We start from the raw sequence: 17,169 nt of genomic DNA, 5'->3' as shown, positions 1-17,169 counted from the left end.
GTAGACATAATGTAACACAGATGTCTGAAATACTCCATTTCCTTTTTTGTGTCGGAAATTCATCTATTTTCTCAAATTACCAAAGCACAAATTCTAACACATCTTCGATCTACGAAAGAGTCTGCATTGTAGATCGGTTTTCACTTCCTGTCGTAATGCCTGGAACAACACACCATGCAATTTCTTGTAAGATCGACTGGTGAAATCGATAATTTCTGGCAGGTTCGATCATTTTTGTTCAATCACTTCTGCACCAAATCGACCGGAAAACTGGTTGGATCTGTTGAAAATGATCGATTCGATCCTTTGATCTGTAGGGAAATTGCATCATGTGTTCCAGGCATAATGGCCTTACTGCAGAGATATTGGTCATGTAACCCCCACAGTGCAATCCCAAGTACTGAAGAAGAAAAGCAGAATACTAGGAATGTCTCTGCTACTGTTGTTTACTTTGTGAGCTGTATTATTTGACTATGGCCTCAATTCACTAAGCTTATCTCCTGTCTTTAATAACTCTTCTAGAGTTGTTACCATGGTGATAAGGCATGTAGTATTCAGGAAACATTTTACCTCAGGCAAACCTAAAGTTAACTCTTCTGTCTTTAAGTTAACTCTTCAATCCTAAAATAACTCCAGAGTTAAAGACAGGTTGTTTATTAACTGCATGTGAAAATAACTACAAAGGAGGTAAAATAACTATAGAGGAGGTAAAATAACTATAGAGGAGGTAAAATAACTATAGAGGAGGTAACTTAACTACAGAGGAGGTAACTTAAGTAATGAAGAGATAAGTTATGTGGAGGTAAGTTTTCTCTTGCCTTATTATCTCTAGCATGATATTAGTGAATTGAGGCCAATGTGATACTGGTATGGTTATTCATCTACTTTAAAGCTCATAGCCACAAAAAGCTTTAATTTCCCTTCCTCCCTCTTTCTTCCCTGAAAAAGACCTTAAAGGGATACTGTAGGGGGGTCGGGGGAAAATGAGTTGAACTTACCCGGGGCTTCTAATGGTCCCCCGCAGACATCCTGTGTTGGCGCAGCCACTCACCGATGCTCCGGCCCCGCCTCCAGTTCACTTCTGGAATTTCTGACTTTAAAGTCAGAAAACCACTGCGCCTGCGTTGCCATGTCCTCACTCCCGCTGATGTCACCAGGAGTGTACTGCGCAGACACAGACCATACTGGGCCTGCGCTGTGCGCTCTTGGTGACATCAGCGGGATCGAGGACACGGCAACGCAGGCACAGTGGTTTTTAGACTTTAAAGTCTGAAATTCCAGAAGTGAACCGGAGGCGGGGCCGGAGCATCGGTGAGTGACTGCGCCAACACAGGATGTCTGCGGGGCACCGTTAGAAGCCCCGGGTAAGTTCAACTCATTTTCCCCTGACCCCCCGACAGTATCCCTTTAATTATTGGAAAACTTCACTTTTGTTAAAGGATACATGAGCAAAAAACAATAAATGCTGATCTATCTAACTGGGGCTTCCTCCAGCCCCTTGAAGTCTATGTGTCCCTCATGGCAGCAGTGCACGTATGCACCGCTCGGGGCTGTACTCACATGGCCAGGAGTGTGCTACTGCACCTGTGCAGAATGCCCTCGGCACAAATACACAAATACAAGTCTTATTACTGTCCTGTCTAGGGTCTCATACACTTCTTTCTTGTTGTGATTCCTTTCCTAGCAATCTAGCACCTTATACTGTATTTCAATCAGAAAGCAGTACAACAAAGTTCCCAGTATCTGGCACAGGTGAGGCATGTGCTTGCTGGTTGCTTGAGCAAATGGCCAAAATAGCACAAACCTCCCCCCTAAAATACTCTGCTGCAGCGATGCCTGCTATTCTCCCACTATCTCCCCACGGGCTTGGATCGGCTTCCCGGCTTCCCCATTGCACAGAAGCCGGAGTGTCAGCTGACCCGCATCCCCGTTTCCGTACACTGTTGCCGGAAGCCGCTAGGATCCTGTGGGGAGATAGACTGTCAGACATCGCTGGAGTCTCGGTGAGTATTTTACAGCCTGCCAGCACCCACAGAAAGCCCCCCAACGGAGGTCTCTTGTTATCCCTCAGGCATGCTGGTTAGCCGAGACGTCCAGTTGCTTGAATTCTGGATAATGGGGACTTTGCAGTAAGCATCCATTTAAACAACCCAGAGAACTCCAGAGAACATAAAGGTATGCCTTTTGCATACCTTGGACCACTGAAGGTTTTAAACAAAACATTGGCTTTATTGGTGATAAGGAGAATAGACAGATTACAACATTATACATTTCCATGAGTGAACAATATAGGATCCAAAATTCAGACATGAGAGGATTGGCTCATATTAATAAACATATTGCATTATGCAAAGTAGACTGCACAGTTACAGAACTAATGTATGTGAGGTCGGTACTGCGAAATTAACAAGGTACATAAGAGGCACGTCTAAACCTATTGTTAGCACAACAAAGCAAACTGAAACAGCAGTTAGTGTGTAGTTAATCAGGTAATCTATATTCTATGTAACAAAGACTAGTATCAGGCTTAGAGGTTTTGGGAAGGGATAATATATGTTCAACGTTCTTTTCGTTTGTCCCATATAAGATGAAACTTTGCTGACAATCCTCTGTGAGTGTTTACAAGTGTCTTATAAGGTAAGGTTTTGTCTACCCTTTGGATCCAGTTGGACAGCAGGGGCAGCGAGGGCGCTAGCCATCTGCACATCATCTCCTGCCATGCCATGAAAATTACTTTGGAAAAGAAAGTTTTGAGCAGAGCAGACGTACCTTCATTCTGTATTACTCCTAAGAGACATAGTATAGGGTCACTATTCATGGGACATCCCATTTTACCCTGTAGGAACTTAATAACTTGCTTCCAGCAATCAGTTAATACTGGGCATTTCCATGTGAGATGATAAAAAGAGGGAGAGCAATTTGGCATTTAGGGCACTCGTCTGTGGCACCCGGTTTGTATTTGCAGATTCTGGCAGGTGTCAGATAGGCCTGGTATGATATATAAAGTTGTGTCATATGCTCTCTCACACATGGTTGAAGTTTTCTTTAACCATTGCTAGAGCATCATCCCAATCTTAGTCGGTGATCTCTAGCCCTTCAGTTTCCCATTTCCTTCTAGAGGGATTTGTTGACTCCAGGGCATTATGCTTCAGCAAGGTTTTTTCCTTCCATGTCATGTCAGCATACTATGGGGTTAATCCCGCCCCTTAACCCCTCCAGGACTTGTTAGTATAAATTTTAGATCCTCCCCCTTCAGAGTGCCTTTTTTTTCTCGTCCTCCTCCAGGACTGTTAGGTAGAGCTATAGGTTTATTGTTTTAATCTTTTTTGCGGCTCATTTTTCTTTTTGCCCTACCTGCTGCCTTCCTGGTAGCCTGGCCATGCAGTACCTCGCTGCGTGAAGCCCCGCCGTTTCGCCTTAAATAGGCGTAGGTTAGGGGTCCCCATCTTTCTGCTGGTCTTTCTGGGGGAATTGTATTCGTGTCCAGGGCTTACGGCGCTGTAAACCAGCATCTCGGTGAGTGGGCAGTTGCAACAGCGGAGCGTTCCAGCCTGGTTGGTAGGACTTCCGGGAGGAAATGACGTCACTGGACCTCCGGTCGGCGCGTGGATACAATTAAAAGGAGTGCGGCGTCCTCTCGCCGCGCTGACATTTCCTGAGCGGTGGTAGAGGTGACAGCCGGTATCGTCCTCTGTGCGGCTAGGACCCTCTGCAACACAAATCGGCGCGCTGTACGCCTGAGGTGGGTGCTAGTGCTTGCTAGCACGGAAGAGGTATGTGAAGCTTCATACTCTGCATATGTAACTGATGAGACCATGTTTTGTTTGCCATAGATTTACACAGCAACAACAGGAAAAGTAGCTACAGGATTCAAGGTTGATTACTTCTTTGGAAGGTGTGTGTATATAAAACAACCATAGAACTATTTAGTTCTATTATGAAATATACTCATTATACATATATCTCTCTGTTTAGACTGGAGTCATGGATAATGCCCTAACTGCCCACGAAACAGACCAGCCAGATCTTGATAGGTAGGGCACGGTTAGCTATCTTTTTGAATTATACTGCAAATATTTTTAGAGGTGAAGAGTTCTTACAGAAATAAATATTTCTGTTTTCTCTATCCCCCTGCAGTCTATCCCAACCTGAAGAAGGTGCTTCCACCTCCAAAAGGAGATCCTCTTCAGGATCAAGTAAAGCCCCCTCTAGCAAGACAAAGCAGAAGGAGGACAGATCACAGAGTGGGAGAAAGAAGTGCTGGGCTTGTGGTCATAGTTGTATGCCAGGCAAACTTGTATGCTCTGATTGCTTTTATACCATGCCCACGGATGAAGAACCTGGAGAGGGCCTAGAATCTATGGTCAGAGAAATGGTTCAACAATCATTGTCAAAACATAATATATCCCATACAGCACCACTGACGGGGGAGGTAGATACAGAAGCTTTTGAGCAGCCTGAAGACGAAGACTCAATAGCCGTGGGCTTTGACTTTGCTCTAGTTACCCCATTTGTTAGAGCTGTCAGACAAGCGTTAGATTGGGAGGATGAAGAAGAGCCCCCTGAGAAGAGGAGAAGATTCTTCCCTCATTTAAAGAAAAAGCCCCTCACCTTTCCTTTGATGGAGGAAATTTCGGAGCTCATTCAGGAGGAGTGGTCAAAGCCGGAGAGGAAGGTTTCATTAACCAATCGCTTCTCTAAGCTATATCCGCTGGAAGGTGAAATTGTAAAACAGTTAGAGAACCCCCCGGTGGTGGATGCGTCTGTTACAAGACTGGCCAAACATGTGACGTTACCACTCGAAGATGTAGTGTCATTCCGGGAGCCTTTAGAAAGGAAAGTTGATACGGATCTGAAGAGGGCATATACCTCGATAGGGGCAGTCTGTAAACCGGCTATTGCCCTTACATCTATCTCTAGGGCCTTACGGGCATGGACAGACAACTTAGATGGTGCCATTCAGGCGAACGTGGATCGCAAAACTCTGATTAAGTCTCTGGAAGACTTTAAATTAGCATCAGACTACATAAGCGAGGCAGCGATCGATATAATTAGAGGTGCTACACGTGCTATTATCCATATTGTCACAGCCAAACGAGCCATGTGGCTCAGACCTTGGGCAGCGGATACCAACTCCAAGACCGCATGGTGCAGAATTCCATATGACGGGAAGAACCTGTTTGGTCAAAGGATGGACACGGCCATATCTCGAGTGACAGGTGGGAAGTCGGGGTTGTTACCCCAGGACAGGAAACGAAGAGGTACAGTGTCTAGCGAGCGAAAACCTTTCCAAAGCAGAGGTAGAGACTACAGACAGACCAGAGGACGTCAGTCCTTTCGGAGAAACTGGCAGAGTAACCAAGCCAACCTGTCAAGATACGGCAAACAGAAGACCGCTAACTCTAACGCTCAGCCCGCCAAGTCCTTCTGAAGGTACGCCCGCCCACCTGGGGCCGGTAGGGGGACGGCTTCAGGAATTTGCACAGCAATGGGCGATGGAAATAAAGGACGTTTGGGTCACGAATACTCTGAGAATAGGGCATTCTTGGGGCTTCAAGGAGAGACCTCCAATACCACACTTCAAGGCCACATCCATACCAGCATCAGCACAAAAGATGGACATCTTGCATCAGTACGTTCAGGAGCTACTCCAGAAGAGAGCCATTATAGAGGTGACTCCAACAGAAAGATTTACAGGCCTGTACTCCCCCCTGTTTTTTGTGGCAAAAAAGTCAGGCCAGCTCAGGCCAGTACTAGATCTACGCTTCCTAAACCTGCATATACAACAAGAAAGGTTCAAGATGGAGTCCTTACAAACCATCCTCCCGACAATCCAACTGAACGATTGGATGCTTTCTATCGACCTGGCCGACGCCTATCTTCATGTTCCGATAAGACCATCATTTCAGAGATACCTCAGATTCTCTGTGGGAGATGCGCATTACCAATTCAGGGTATTACCATTTGGCATATGCACTGCCCCAAGAACTTTTTCAAAGATACTGATCACAGTTATTGCATTACTCAGAACGCAGGGTCTTCATGTCCACCATTATCTGGACGACGTTCTGCTAGTAGCACCGTCCAGACCTCTCTTGTTACAGCACAGAGCAGTACTAATACAGACATTACAGAGGTTCGGATGGCTCATAAATTGGGAAAAAAGCAAGATAGAACCTACGCAGAGAATAGTGTTCCTCGGTGCAGAGGTGGACACGAGACAGAATTCAGTAGGGTTACCATTAGCCAAGTTGGACACAGTCAAGGAAAGAGTCAGAACAGCACGGAGGAGCGCCTCCCTGATGGCAAGAGAGTGTCTGAGACTACTGGGAACCCTTACAGCCACTATTCCTATGGTCAAGTGGGCAAGATGGAACTTACGAGCCTTCCAGAAGGGGTTCTTAGATCAGTGGGAAGGTCAGAATTACAATCAAGCCATCAGGATCCTTCCCAGAATGAAAGAGGAACTGACATGGTGGATGGAAGACGAAAATCTCCTCAAGCATCACAGTCTGGTTTCTTCCCAACCCATCGTCATAACAACAGACGCAAGTCAGTGGGGTTGGGGTGCGCACCTGGAACGCAACTATGCTCAGGGCAGATGGGAGACGGAGTCAGTGGACACCCCAGCAAACATACTGGAGATAAGAGCAGTACTCAAAGCGTTGCAACAGTTTGCCCCTCTCATCAGAGACAAGGAAGTGTTACTAAAGGTGGACAATACTACAACAGTAGCTTATCTAAACAATCAGGGAGGCACGCGGAGTCGAACCTTATTAACGGAGTTGGAACCAATCATGTCTTGGGCGCAGGACAATCTGCTCAGCCTCCATGCAACTCATATTCCAGGCGTAAGGAATTATGTGGCGGACTCTCTCAGCAGACAGTGGTTAAACCACAACGAGTGGAGTCTCAAGACGGAAGTTTTCAAGACGATTTGCGAAAGGTGGGGAGAACCCCAGATAGACCTCATGGCGACACCTATGAATTCGAAGTGCAATCAATTCTTTTCGAGGTACAAGTACCAGCAAGCGGCGGGCTGGGATGCCCTGTCAATCCAATGGGATTTCAGCCTAGCATATATCTACCCACCGACGCCAATGATTTACAGGGTGCTGAAGAAGATACAGCAAGAAGGGAAGACAGTATTAGTAGTGCTACCATATTGGCCTCGCAGGCCATGGTTTCCACTGTTGCAGACACTAGCCTCGGATCCGCCCATGATTCTGCCGAAGCTCCCAGACCTCCTCTCACAGAACAGGGTGTTGCATCCACATCCGGAACTTCTCAACCTAACGGCATGGAGACTGAGAGGAGCAGGCTGGAGGAACTAGGTTGTTCTAAGGAGGTTGTGGATACCTTACTCAAAGCAAGAAAAAAGACAACAAATATATCTTACCATAGGACATGGGGAAAGTTCATCGACTTCCTGAAGACCAAATCTATACAGCTGGATACAGTACAAGTCACTGCAATACTGGAGTTTCTGCAAAAGGGGGTCAATTTTGGACTAAGCCTCAGTACAATAAAGACCCAAATTTCAGCAATCTCAGCACTTACGCACAAGAGATGGGCAATGGAACCACTGATAGTCCAATTCATCCAGGCGGTTTCAAAGATAAACCCTCCGAGAAGGAACTGGTACCCACAGTGGGATCTACCCACTGTCCTTAAAGGTATATCGAGACAACCATTCCTGCCTCTTGAGGAATGCACCATAACTAACCTCACCCTAAAGACTGTCTTTTTAACAGCCATTACGTCGGCAAGAAGAGTCTCGGAGTTACAGGCACTCAGCTGCGATCCTCCACACACGCAATTTTTTCAGGACAGAGTGGCATTAAGACCAATAGACCAATTTGTGCCTAAGGTGGCGAAGACTTACCACTTCAATCAGGAGTGGAGTTTACCAAGTTTCCAAGATCCCACATTGCAGGTAGCTGATTCTCTGAGTTTGCCGGAGATACTAAGGAGATACATAGATTCAACACAATCATTTCGGAAAACAAGAAGATTGTTTGTAATCCCAGAAGGATACAGGAGAGGGGAGGCAGCTACATCCAAGACACTAGCTACATGGTTGGTGAAGACAATCAAACTGGCTTATACTATAATGGGCAGTACGCCACCAGAGGAGATAACAGCTCACTCCACGAGATCAGTCTCAGCGTCGTGGGCGGCACTAGTTAAAGTTTCACCAGAGATCATCTGTAGGGCCGCGAACTGGTCCTCGCTCAACACATTCGTAAATCATTATAAAGTCGACCCGGGTGCACTGTCCACGGTGCAGTTCGGGAGAGAAGTGTTGTCTGCTGTTAAGATAGACACGCAATAATCTGTACCTATGTTACGGCTTCCGTTTTTTGTTTTGTTCTCTATGCTGGTGTGTATCACCAATAAAATTCATTATTAAGCATTAAGATCTCCCTCCCTTTGTGCAATTATACTTAGATCCCCATAGTATGCTGACATGACATGGAAGGAAAACGGAAAATTGTATACTCACCTTCGGTAATTTTCCTTTCCTTTCAGGTCCATGTCAGCATACGGGGCACCCACCCGGTAGTACAGCCTATTGTCGGGACTAGTAAAAAAAGGCACTCTGAAGGGGGAGGATCTAAAATTTATACTAACAAGTCCTGGAGGGGTTAAGGGGCGGGATTAACCCCATAGTATGCTGACATGGACCTGAAAGGAAAGGAAAATTACCGAAGGTGAGTATACAATTTTCCGTTATTTAGTGCCGCTATATGTTTGTCTAATTTGACCTTCTTTAATCTGGTCAATGATAGGATTTTCTTGGAGGGTAATTGAAGCTTGTGGGAACTGTTTATGAAAAGCACGTTTTAATTGTAGGTACCATTTTTATACTTCTAGTATACCATGCACGCTTACGAGTTCCAAAAAATCAATTGGACCCCCATTTCTAATTATATTTTTAAGTATGATAATACCCTTCTGTATCCAAAACTGAGGATCAGGGATAGTGGTGAACTCATGAAGAGCAGGATTATTCCACAGAGGGGTGTGAGCTTCATCATCTTGAATAACATAAATATCTTTGACACATTTCCAAACTTTCACCGCTTGTTGCACTATAGTATTGTCTGATTTATCTGAGGGCAGCGAAATTCTTAAAACATCCAATACAATACTGTCTAAAAGGGTCCTGACTGAATCCCAATGTTTCCTTATTTACGTCTGGGGGAACTACAAACCATGTTGCCATATGTTGTAGTTGCAACGCTAAGTAATATTTGTGGAACAACGGTAAGGCTATCCCCCCTATGCCCATGGGATTTTGTAGAAGGGTGTACTGTAATTTGGCACGCCCTTTACCCCATAAAAAGCTTAGTAACAGCATTCTAAAACCTTTGAAGCAGGACATGGGAATATATAGAGGGGATTGATGTACAATATATAATATTTTAGGAAGCAGCACCATTTTAATTAGGTTGTTGCGTCAGACCACAGATAACAGTAGTTTCACCCAAGCTCTGCATCTTGACTGGACCAGCAGGAGTAGGCCTGGTACTTCATTTTGGAGATATTGTTTGGGATTTTTATTAATGTGTATGCTAAGATACTTGAAAGGGTAGCAGGAGAAAAGGGCGCCGGCGGCTAGCGGACGAAAAGGGTGCCGCCGTAGACTCTAATGTAATTATTGTTTATATGGCGAAGAAAGCCGAAAAAAGGGTGCTGAATCGTTAACAACATTAGAACATTCCTCCTCCTTTTGTGTCCTACCTGATCATGCACCTCCATTACTGTGAACCCATGCTATGCATCTGAGTGAACCTATCTTGCCTAATCTCCATGCTCCCCTCCAGTGACTAAGCATTACCTTGTACTCATACTGTGCTGCATGATCTGGTCTTTCTTGTTTTCAGGTATTGTCATTTTTCTGTATGTCACCCCTAAGTATTGTCTGTAACCTAAACTAATGTCCAGCGCTGTGTAATATGTTGGCGCTTTATAAATACAATAAATAAACATTAAAGTTTTTAAAGTACGTTATCATTTTGGAAGCTTGCAACTTCATAGTTTTTGTCATATTATTTTGTTTGTATGTACAGATTTTATATTATCAGATATTATTATCATTTCTATGTGTAAAAGGGTGTTTCTGCAGGGGGAGTGGTTAGGGTTAGGCACCACCAGGGTGCATGCCTTAAATGTTTCCACTTTCTCAAGGGGAATCTACTGGGGTGTTTGTGTAGGGTCCTGAGGGTTTAGTCTTCTATAATAATTTGCCTGTGTCTCTGCGTCCCCTCCTGTCCCTGTGCTTTTGCGCTACTGCGCATTAGCAGCATGGGCGGCCTGGGGGGGGGGGGCAGGGGGGGGGGATGGGTGTGTGTGAGCGCACACAGGCAGAGCTGGGGCGTGTGTGCAGGGGGCATGCTAACATGCGGCCAGTGGCGGACACGGGCGGGAGGGGAGTGGTGAGGGTGGCCTAGAGCCCGTTTTAAAATGGGCTTAGGTCTGCTAGTTATAAAATAACAGACTTACTACGATTAACGCATAAGCCAGAGTAGTAACTAGACTTGTCTATGATCTCTAGTACATGTGTCAGGCATGCACCCCAATCTGCCAAACCTGGATTAACTTTATATGCCTGGTACACACAATGAGATTTTCTGGCAGAATTACTGCCAGATTGATTATTTCCAACATGTCCGATCTGATTTCTGATCAATTTTCTGTTCACTTCTATGGAAAATCGATCGGAAATCAGATCGGACATATTGGAAATAATCGATCTGGCAATAAATCTACCTGAGAATCTCATCATGTGTACCGGGCAATAGACTTGCTGTGGACAGGACTGCTTTTATCTCAAGAAAGTATATTTACAGTTTCAATGGCAGTGAAAAAGCAAATAGCATGGGGCAGGGACAGGACCTTTAAGAGCATCAAATCCCCTCCCCCCCACCACCACCAATTACTTGAGTGCCAGCAGTAGGATCTAACTGAGTATTTTAATTATTCTGATTATCTGCTAAAGGCTTGACTTTTTTCAGGGAAGTAATTTGCCAATGTACAAACTTTACGGCAGCCTTCACACTTATCCCTGCAATTTTTGTCAGCATTTTTCTGTGTTTTCTTACATATGCGATTCTGCATTTTGGAATTTTTAGGTTCCAAATCTTTTGTTTGTTCGCTTTTTTAATGCAAATTTACACATTGTGATTTGTCCATGCATACCAATGAAGTTAATTTACATGAAACTAAATGTAACTGACTTCACATGCATATGGATATTTTTGCATTTGGAATGAGAAAATTTGCATTCTCCATCGCCTTGCATAGCATACATGTCCAGTGCTATAAAAAACAAAAAAAAAACAAACAAACATATTTTCAGCAGAGGCAGTCGGGCCCGGGCTGTCTCTGCCGAGTTTAGACTACCATATGTATTCACTTTTCGAGGGTTTCTGTGGGGGAAGTATCTATTACTATGCATGGCTTTGGAGCATAACCACTTTTCTACATCTTCATTAAAGGTGACCTGCATGAAAAATTGAAGATATAGTTCTGTTTCTGTTACTGTTAACAGGTATCATATCAAGACTAGATTCAGAGGACCTTTTAAAAAATCACATCCCAGGAAGCTTCCTACTTCGTGTAAGTGAGAGGATTCAAGGCTATGTCCTGTCATACCGCCATGCAGAGGGATACATGCACTTCCTCATTGACGCATCTGGCACATCTTACAGCTTTCTGGGAGTGGATCAGCTCCAGCATGCAACTCTGGCTGACCTTGTAGACTATCACAAGGTAATTGCACTTACTGTTTACATAGTTCCTTGTACAGGCTTGTTCATATCTCTTGGATTAAAATGTTAGTACAGTCACAGCAAGAATAATGGTACAGTAGGTATGTATAGTGCAAGGCACTACTTCATTGGAAATATATTATTGAACTGTAGTGATGATCGTAAACTGCTAATAGCAATTACACAAAATTTTGCAATTACGGCCCTACATAATTAGAATTTGAAAATTCAATTGATTTTGTGTAATCTTTTTGCATTTTCGTGTACTCATAATTTCGTGTCTACTTTAGCGTTTAAATGCAAAACTCAAATACATGCTATCGTCACCAAAATTCCTATGCATGTTAAGGGGCAAAATGTCATTTTACCGAATTTAAAAAAACACTTTTCCTGTGTTTTCGCAACCTTCAACACTAAAGGATTTAACATACCCTCTAAAAGGGCCTAAGCCTTATACCACTTCTATAGGGGAAAAAAAATGCCAACATCCTTATGCTGCAAGAAACACACTTTGGGTCCAGTGCTGTCCCCAACATTCACAACAGGTTCCACACTAAGTGGTACTAGAGCACAGACCCTGATGCAGAATCAAAGGGTGCTTCAATCAGGGAACCAACAGCTTATTAGATACATGAACAAACTCCGATTTTGCTGTAGGCCAAATTGTCACTCTATGTCTAAACCCATACTGGGCCACCCCAACATTCCCTACACAGAGTTAAAATTAAACAAAAGTTGATTGATATGAGACTGTTTAACAGTTGGATTTCACCTTCTATTCTTCCACCCACAATTATTTCAGCAGAATTAACTATACTCTATTGTCCCATAGTCTCCTTGATAAGACGCTCACAGTGAACATGGGACCTAGACTGTGGTCAGATCACTCTCCAGTCCTATATATTCTGAGACTGTTAGAGAAGTCTACTTGCTCTGTCATGGGGAGTTTAAACTACAACCTCCTCAAAGACCCATCCTGCACCAATGAGATTAAGCAAGCAATCACAGAGTTTGGGTTCAATCACTCTAATGATTAATCAGCGGCAGCCATAAAATGGGAAGCTGTAAATTGCATCTTGAAGGGTATTTTTCATCTCTTATGGGTCCAGACTTAAAGTACGGAATGCCCTAATAGTAGATCTTCTCCAGCAGATGGCAGATCTGGAAAAACTAGCCAAACATGCACTTGGCTCCAACCCAGACAATATCAGGGAACTATCTAACCGCAGACAGCAATTACTCTCCCTGTTAGACTAACTCTCACTAGTTCACTGGGGTGGAGTTGCTAGCAGGCATAGGGCCCTTGAAATTCAAGAAAATCCCCAAGACCTGATAGATACTCTAGTGGTTTTTATTTAAAAAAATTGCAGCTAAACTGGCCTCCTGTCTGGTGGCAGCATTTAACTCTGAGTCAGATGAGGTCCCCTTCCACATGCAATCCGTCCAAGCAAACATTGTGGTCCTCCTAAAACCTTGCAAGGACCTTAATGAGTGTGGGATTTTTTGCCCCATCACTGTCTTACATCAGGTGCAGCGTAAAAAGATACCCGTGTGTGCTAGCCATTGATGCAGAGAACTACAGAGAAGGCATAAGGCATTCAACAGAATCCATTGGTGCTTCCTCAAAAAAGACTTTATGCCAAATCGGGATGTGCCCAAAAGTACTCCAGAAAATAATGGAGCTATATAGTAACCCTACTGCTAGAGTCCGGTTTAATATAATCCTGTTGGAGGCCTTCAACATCAAAAACGGGACTAGGCAAGGTTGTCCCCTGTCCTTGATGCACTATATACTATGCATGGAACATTTTGCAGAGGGTATATGCCAAAACATTAGGGCCTCAAACTTAGTTCAGGACAGGTCAAAGGCACCCTGTATGCAGAAGACCTACTGCTTTATGTTACTTCCCTAACTTCCTTAAAGTGTAACTGTCGGGCATACAATCAAAAATCAGTTCTTTAGTTTTATCTGGTAAACAAGTAATGAGGATGCTAACCAGGCAATCCAGAAGTTAAAAATCACTATTACTTTTCTTGTTGATAAATGATCATTCCCCATTTACCTGGCTCTTATTTGGTACATTGCCGCACAAAGTAAGTGGCAGGGCATGCTGGGTTGTCTTTTTTTACTTCTTTACTTTCCTCTCAGATTTAACTAATGCAGCCCGATTGGCTGAAGCCTCTTTTCCCCCTGTTTTCCCCTCCCACACCTCTGTTCCTCTCTGATTCGCCAAAATGCACTTTCTATTGCAGAGCTGGGTGGGAGTGCCTGAAGACTGGGAGGAGGGCGGGCAATGCATACACAATCAGGCAGAGGAGAGTAGGGGAGGAAATGACATAAGGATTGGCTTCAAGAAAGACACAGTTAAAATGGAGAATCCTAAGAAGGATTGTCTCTTCTTTTTTTTTTTTACTATAGAAAAATCACTAAAATCGAAACGTGGACAGTGCAATACATGTGTTATGTAAGTAGAGCAAGTATTTATCTACTTACATATGTGGTTTTTTTCTGAGATAGTAGGGCTGACAGCTCCTCTTTAAAGAAGCTGAATTGTTTGGTAGTCTAAGTAACTTTAAAATAAATAGTCCAAGACAAAGGCGTTTCCATAATCTGTAGTGCCCCCATAACCAGTTCGGCCTTTCTGGACGAGCTTTCTCGTCCAGAAAGGCACTGCTGCTTTCCCTGCGTGGTGCGCGCGATCGCCGCCCGCCGCTAGCCCCCCGATCAGTGAATGGGAATATAATTCCCATTCACCGACCTAGCTTCCCCGCAGAAATACCGACGCTTTCTATCCAGAGAGCGTGGTATTTCTGCCCCCCCAGGAAACAACTCCCCTGCATTTAAGTTCCTGGATGCGACATCGTTCGCATCCAGGACTTTTCTCACTGTGGCCATCTTGTGGCCAAATAGTAAACTGCACCCACACACAGTTTTAATTAAAGAATTACATTATCTTACATTTAAAATTAGCAATTTCCCTCCCACACCAAAAATTACCCACATACACTTTTTATTAAAAAAAACAAAAACAAAAAAAAACATCATAAATAGTTACCCAAGGGTCTGAACTTTTTAAATATGCATGTCAAGAAAGTATGTTATTATATTATTTAAAATTATAAGCTTATAAATAGTGATGGACGCAAATTGAAAAAATGCACCTTTATTTCTAAATGAAATATCGACACCATAAATTGTGATAGGGACATCATTTACATGGTGTAATAACCGGGACAGATGGGCAAATAAAATACATGAGTTTTAATTACGGTAGCGTATATTAATTTCAAACTATAATGGCCAAAAACTGAGAAATAATGAATTTTTTTCATTTCTTTCTTAATCTTCCTGTTAAAATGAATTTAGAAAAAAATAATTCTTAGCAAAATGTACTACCCAAAGAAAGCCTAATTAGTGGTGGAAAAAGCAAGATATAGATCAATTCATTGTGATAAGTAGCAATAAAGTTATAGGCGGATGAATGTGAGGTGAACGTTGCTCGGATGCATGAGATTTTCGGCACTGCGGCGCTGAACCGGTTAAAGGACTCACGAGCCCAAAAACTTTTAAAAAGTGAAGTACCTTAATCACGTTTAAATGCATGGAGGACGCCATCCGCGCCCTCCGTGCAGTTCCGCCGGGTCCCCGCAGTGTAATAGCCGCCTGTGCCGATCCCGACCCCACAGACTGGGTCGGGCTCTGCTTCCTCTCCATAATATACTTCACTTCTTTAAAGTTTTTGGGCTCGTAAGTCCTTTAAGCATTTTATATGCATCAAGGGGTACCTGAGATGTTACTCTCACAGTGCAGGGTACTTTTTAAATCTGTTTTTTTTTTCATAAAGGGACACATGCTGAAATAATGTTGTAAAACACTGCACTAATGCATGTAATCTAGTAGAAAACATTCCTGAAAAAACATAGGTGTTATAGTGTTAATTTTGTTTATTTTTGGCAGACTGAACCAATTACTTCACTAGGGAAGGAGTTGCTATTGTATCCATGTGGCCAACGCAAGAACAGCTGTGATTATAGTGAGCTGATATCATAAAGAGATGGGCCTTTCCTTACATGACTTTCTGCCTAAAAGAACAAAACGTTTGTTTGCTCATTTCATGAATTGTACCAGGTGTAGCAAACACACTCACAGGTCCTCTCATCTTGCTGATGCCAAAGAATCCCTGAGGGCTGGAAGCAGAGATTTCTCTGTCCTGGAATGCACAAGGTTTGATAGGACCAGGACTATGTTTTTTATTATTTTTAAATGGACATAGCTAAACCGGACCAACCAAGCACAAGAGAAGCCATTGGAATATCATCAGCTGTGCACTGTAATAAAATGCTTTCTTGGGAAAATGTATTTTAACAATGGTAATACAGCTCTTTATTAAAATTTTTGTTTCAGTGTTGTTGCTTCTTTGCACTAATTCTGCAGTCCAGACATCTGGGCTTTATTATACAGATGGCCCCAAGAAATGGAGTCTGACCCAATTCCTGTGGCCATCAGTTGTTTTACTAGATTACTATGAAAGCTCCCACTTTGGAAAGACATTCTATTAGATAAATAGTAGTTATTGAGACCTAATATTAACAGGACTATTAGTCAGAAAGTCTGCTCTGCATCTCAGAATCAATTAGAAAGATATTTTGTATTGGTCAAATGAATACATGGGATATATAATTCAATACATTTAAGTAGATCTATATGGAGAATTTATGGAATGTGCTAACACACACCGGCAGAACAATCCAATTTGTGTTTTGTTCTTAGAATGAGGTCTCCAATGTCGGGTGCCATGATCTTCCAGGAATTTTAAAGACATTCTGTATACTGGAGATGTATAATTCACAGGTCTTGAAGGATAACTGTACAAAATAATTATTTGTAATGCTACCCTAAATATCCTAAATGTCCCTTAGATTCCATCACCTATTTCCACCTCCAAGCATTGGAGGCCAGGTTCTCTGAAATGTCAGGAGTTATTTTATTTACACACCATAACTTCTCTCTCTAGTCACTAGGTGGCGCTCTTTATAAGAAAGCAGATGACCTCTCTCATTTAAATAAAACGTGTGTCTCCTGCAAAGTAGCGCAGGATACAGTACGCTCGATGCAACTAAGGCAAGACTTTGCAGATTACTTTGGCATGGGTGCCTACAGGTGCATACTAGGTGAAGGCAAGTTTTAGGGGTATAGGAGGACACACAGGAGGATGAAGGGTATCATTTTTGAAGAACTGTACTGCAGAGTTGTCTCTGTCTAAGCTACACTGCCCAGCTACATTAACCCCTGCTGCCCCCACTAGCTAGGCTAAGACTGAACTACACTACAATAAAGTAACCCCTGCTTCCCCCACCAATATCACTACACTACACTAAACAAACTCCTGCT

General features: G+C 43.3%; 1 protein-coding gene across 1 annotated transcript in view; it reads left to right on the top strand.

Annotated features, from left to right (window-relative positions):
* Positions 1-16,170, top strand: part of SH2D4A (SH2 domain containing 4A) — a 169,701-nt gene extending 153,531 nt beyond the window's left edge. The window contains exons 8-9 of the mRNA XM_068271152.1: positions 11,558-11,778; positions 15,736-16,170. Of these exons, the coding sequence (XP_068127253.1) occupies positions 11,558-11,778; positions 15,736-15,828 (314 nt within the window). The 3' untranslated portion in view covers positions 15,829-16,170. The remainder of the gene's footprint in view (positions 1-11,557; positions 11,779-15,735) is intronic.
* The last annotated feature ends 999 nt before the right edge of the window (positions 16,171-17,169 follow it).

Source organism: Hyperolius riggenbachi, chromosome 1, assembly GCF_040937935.1.
Source record: "Hyperolius riggenbachi isolate aHypRig1 chromosome 1, aHypRig1.pri, whole genome shotgun sequence".
Lineage (NCBI taxonomy): Eukaryota > Metazoa > Chordata > Amphibia > Anura > Hyperoliidae > Hyperolius > Hyperolius riggenbachi.
Note: the sequence above shows the minus strand (reverse complement) of the source record. Positions and strands in the feature narration are given on the sequence as shown.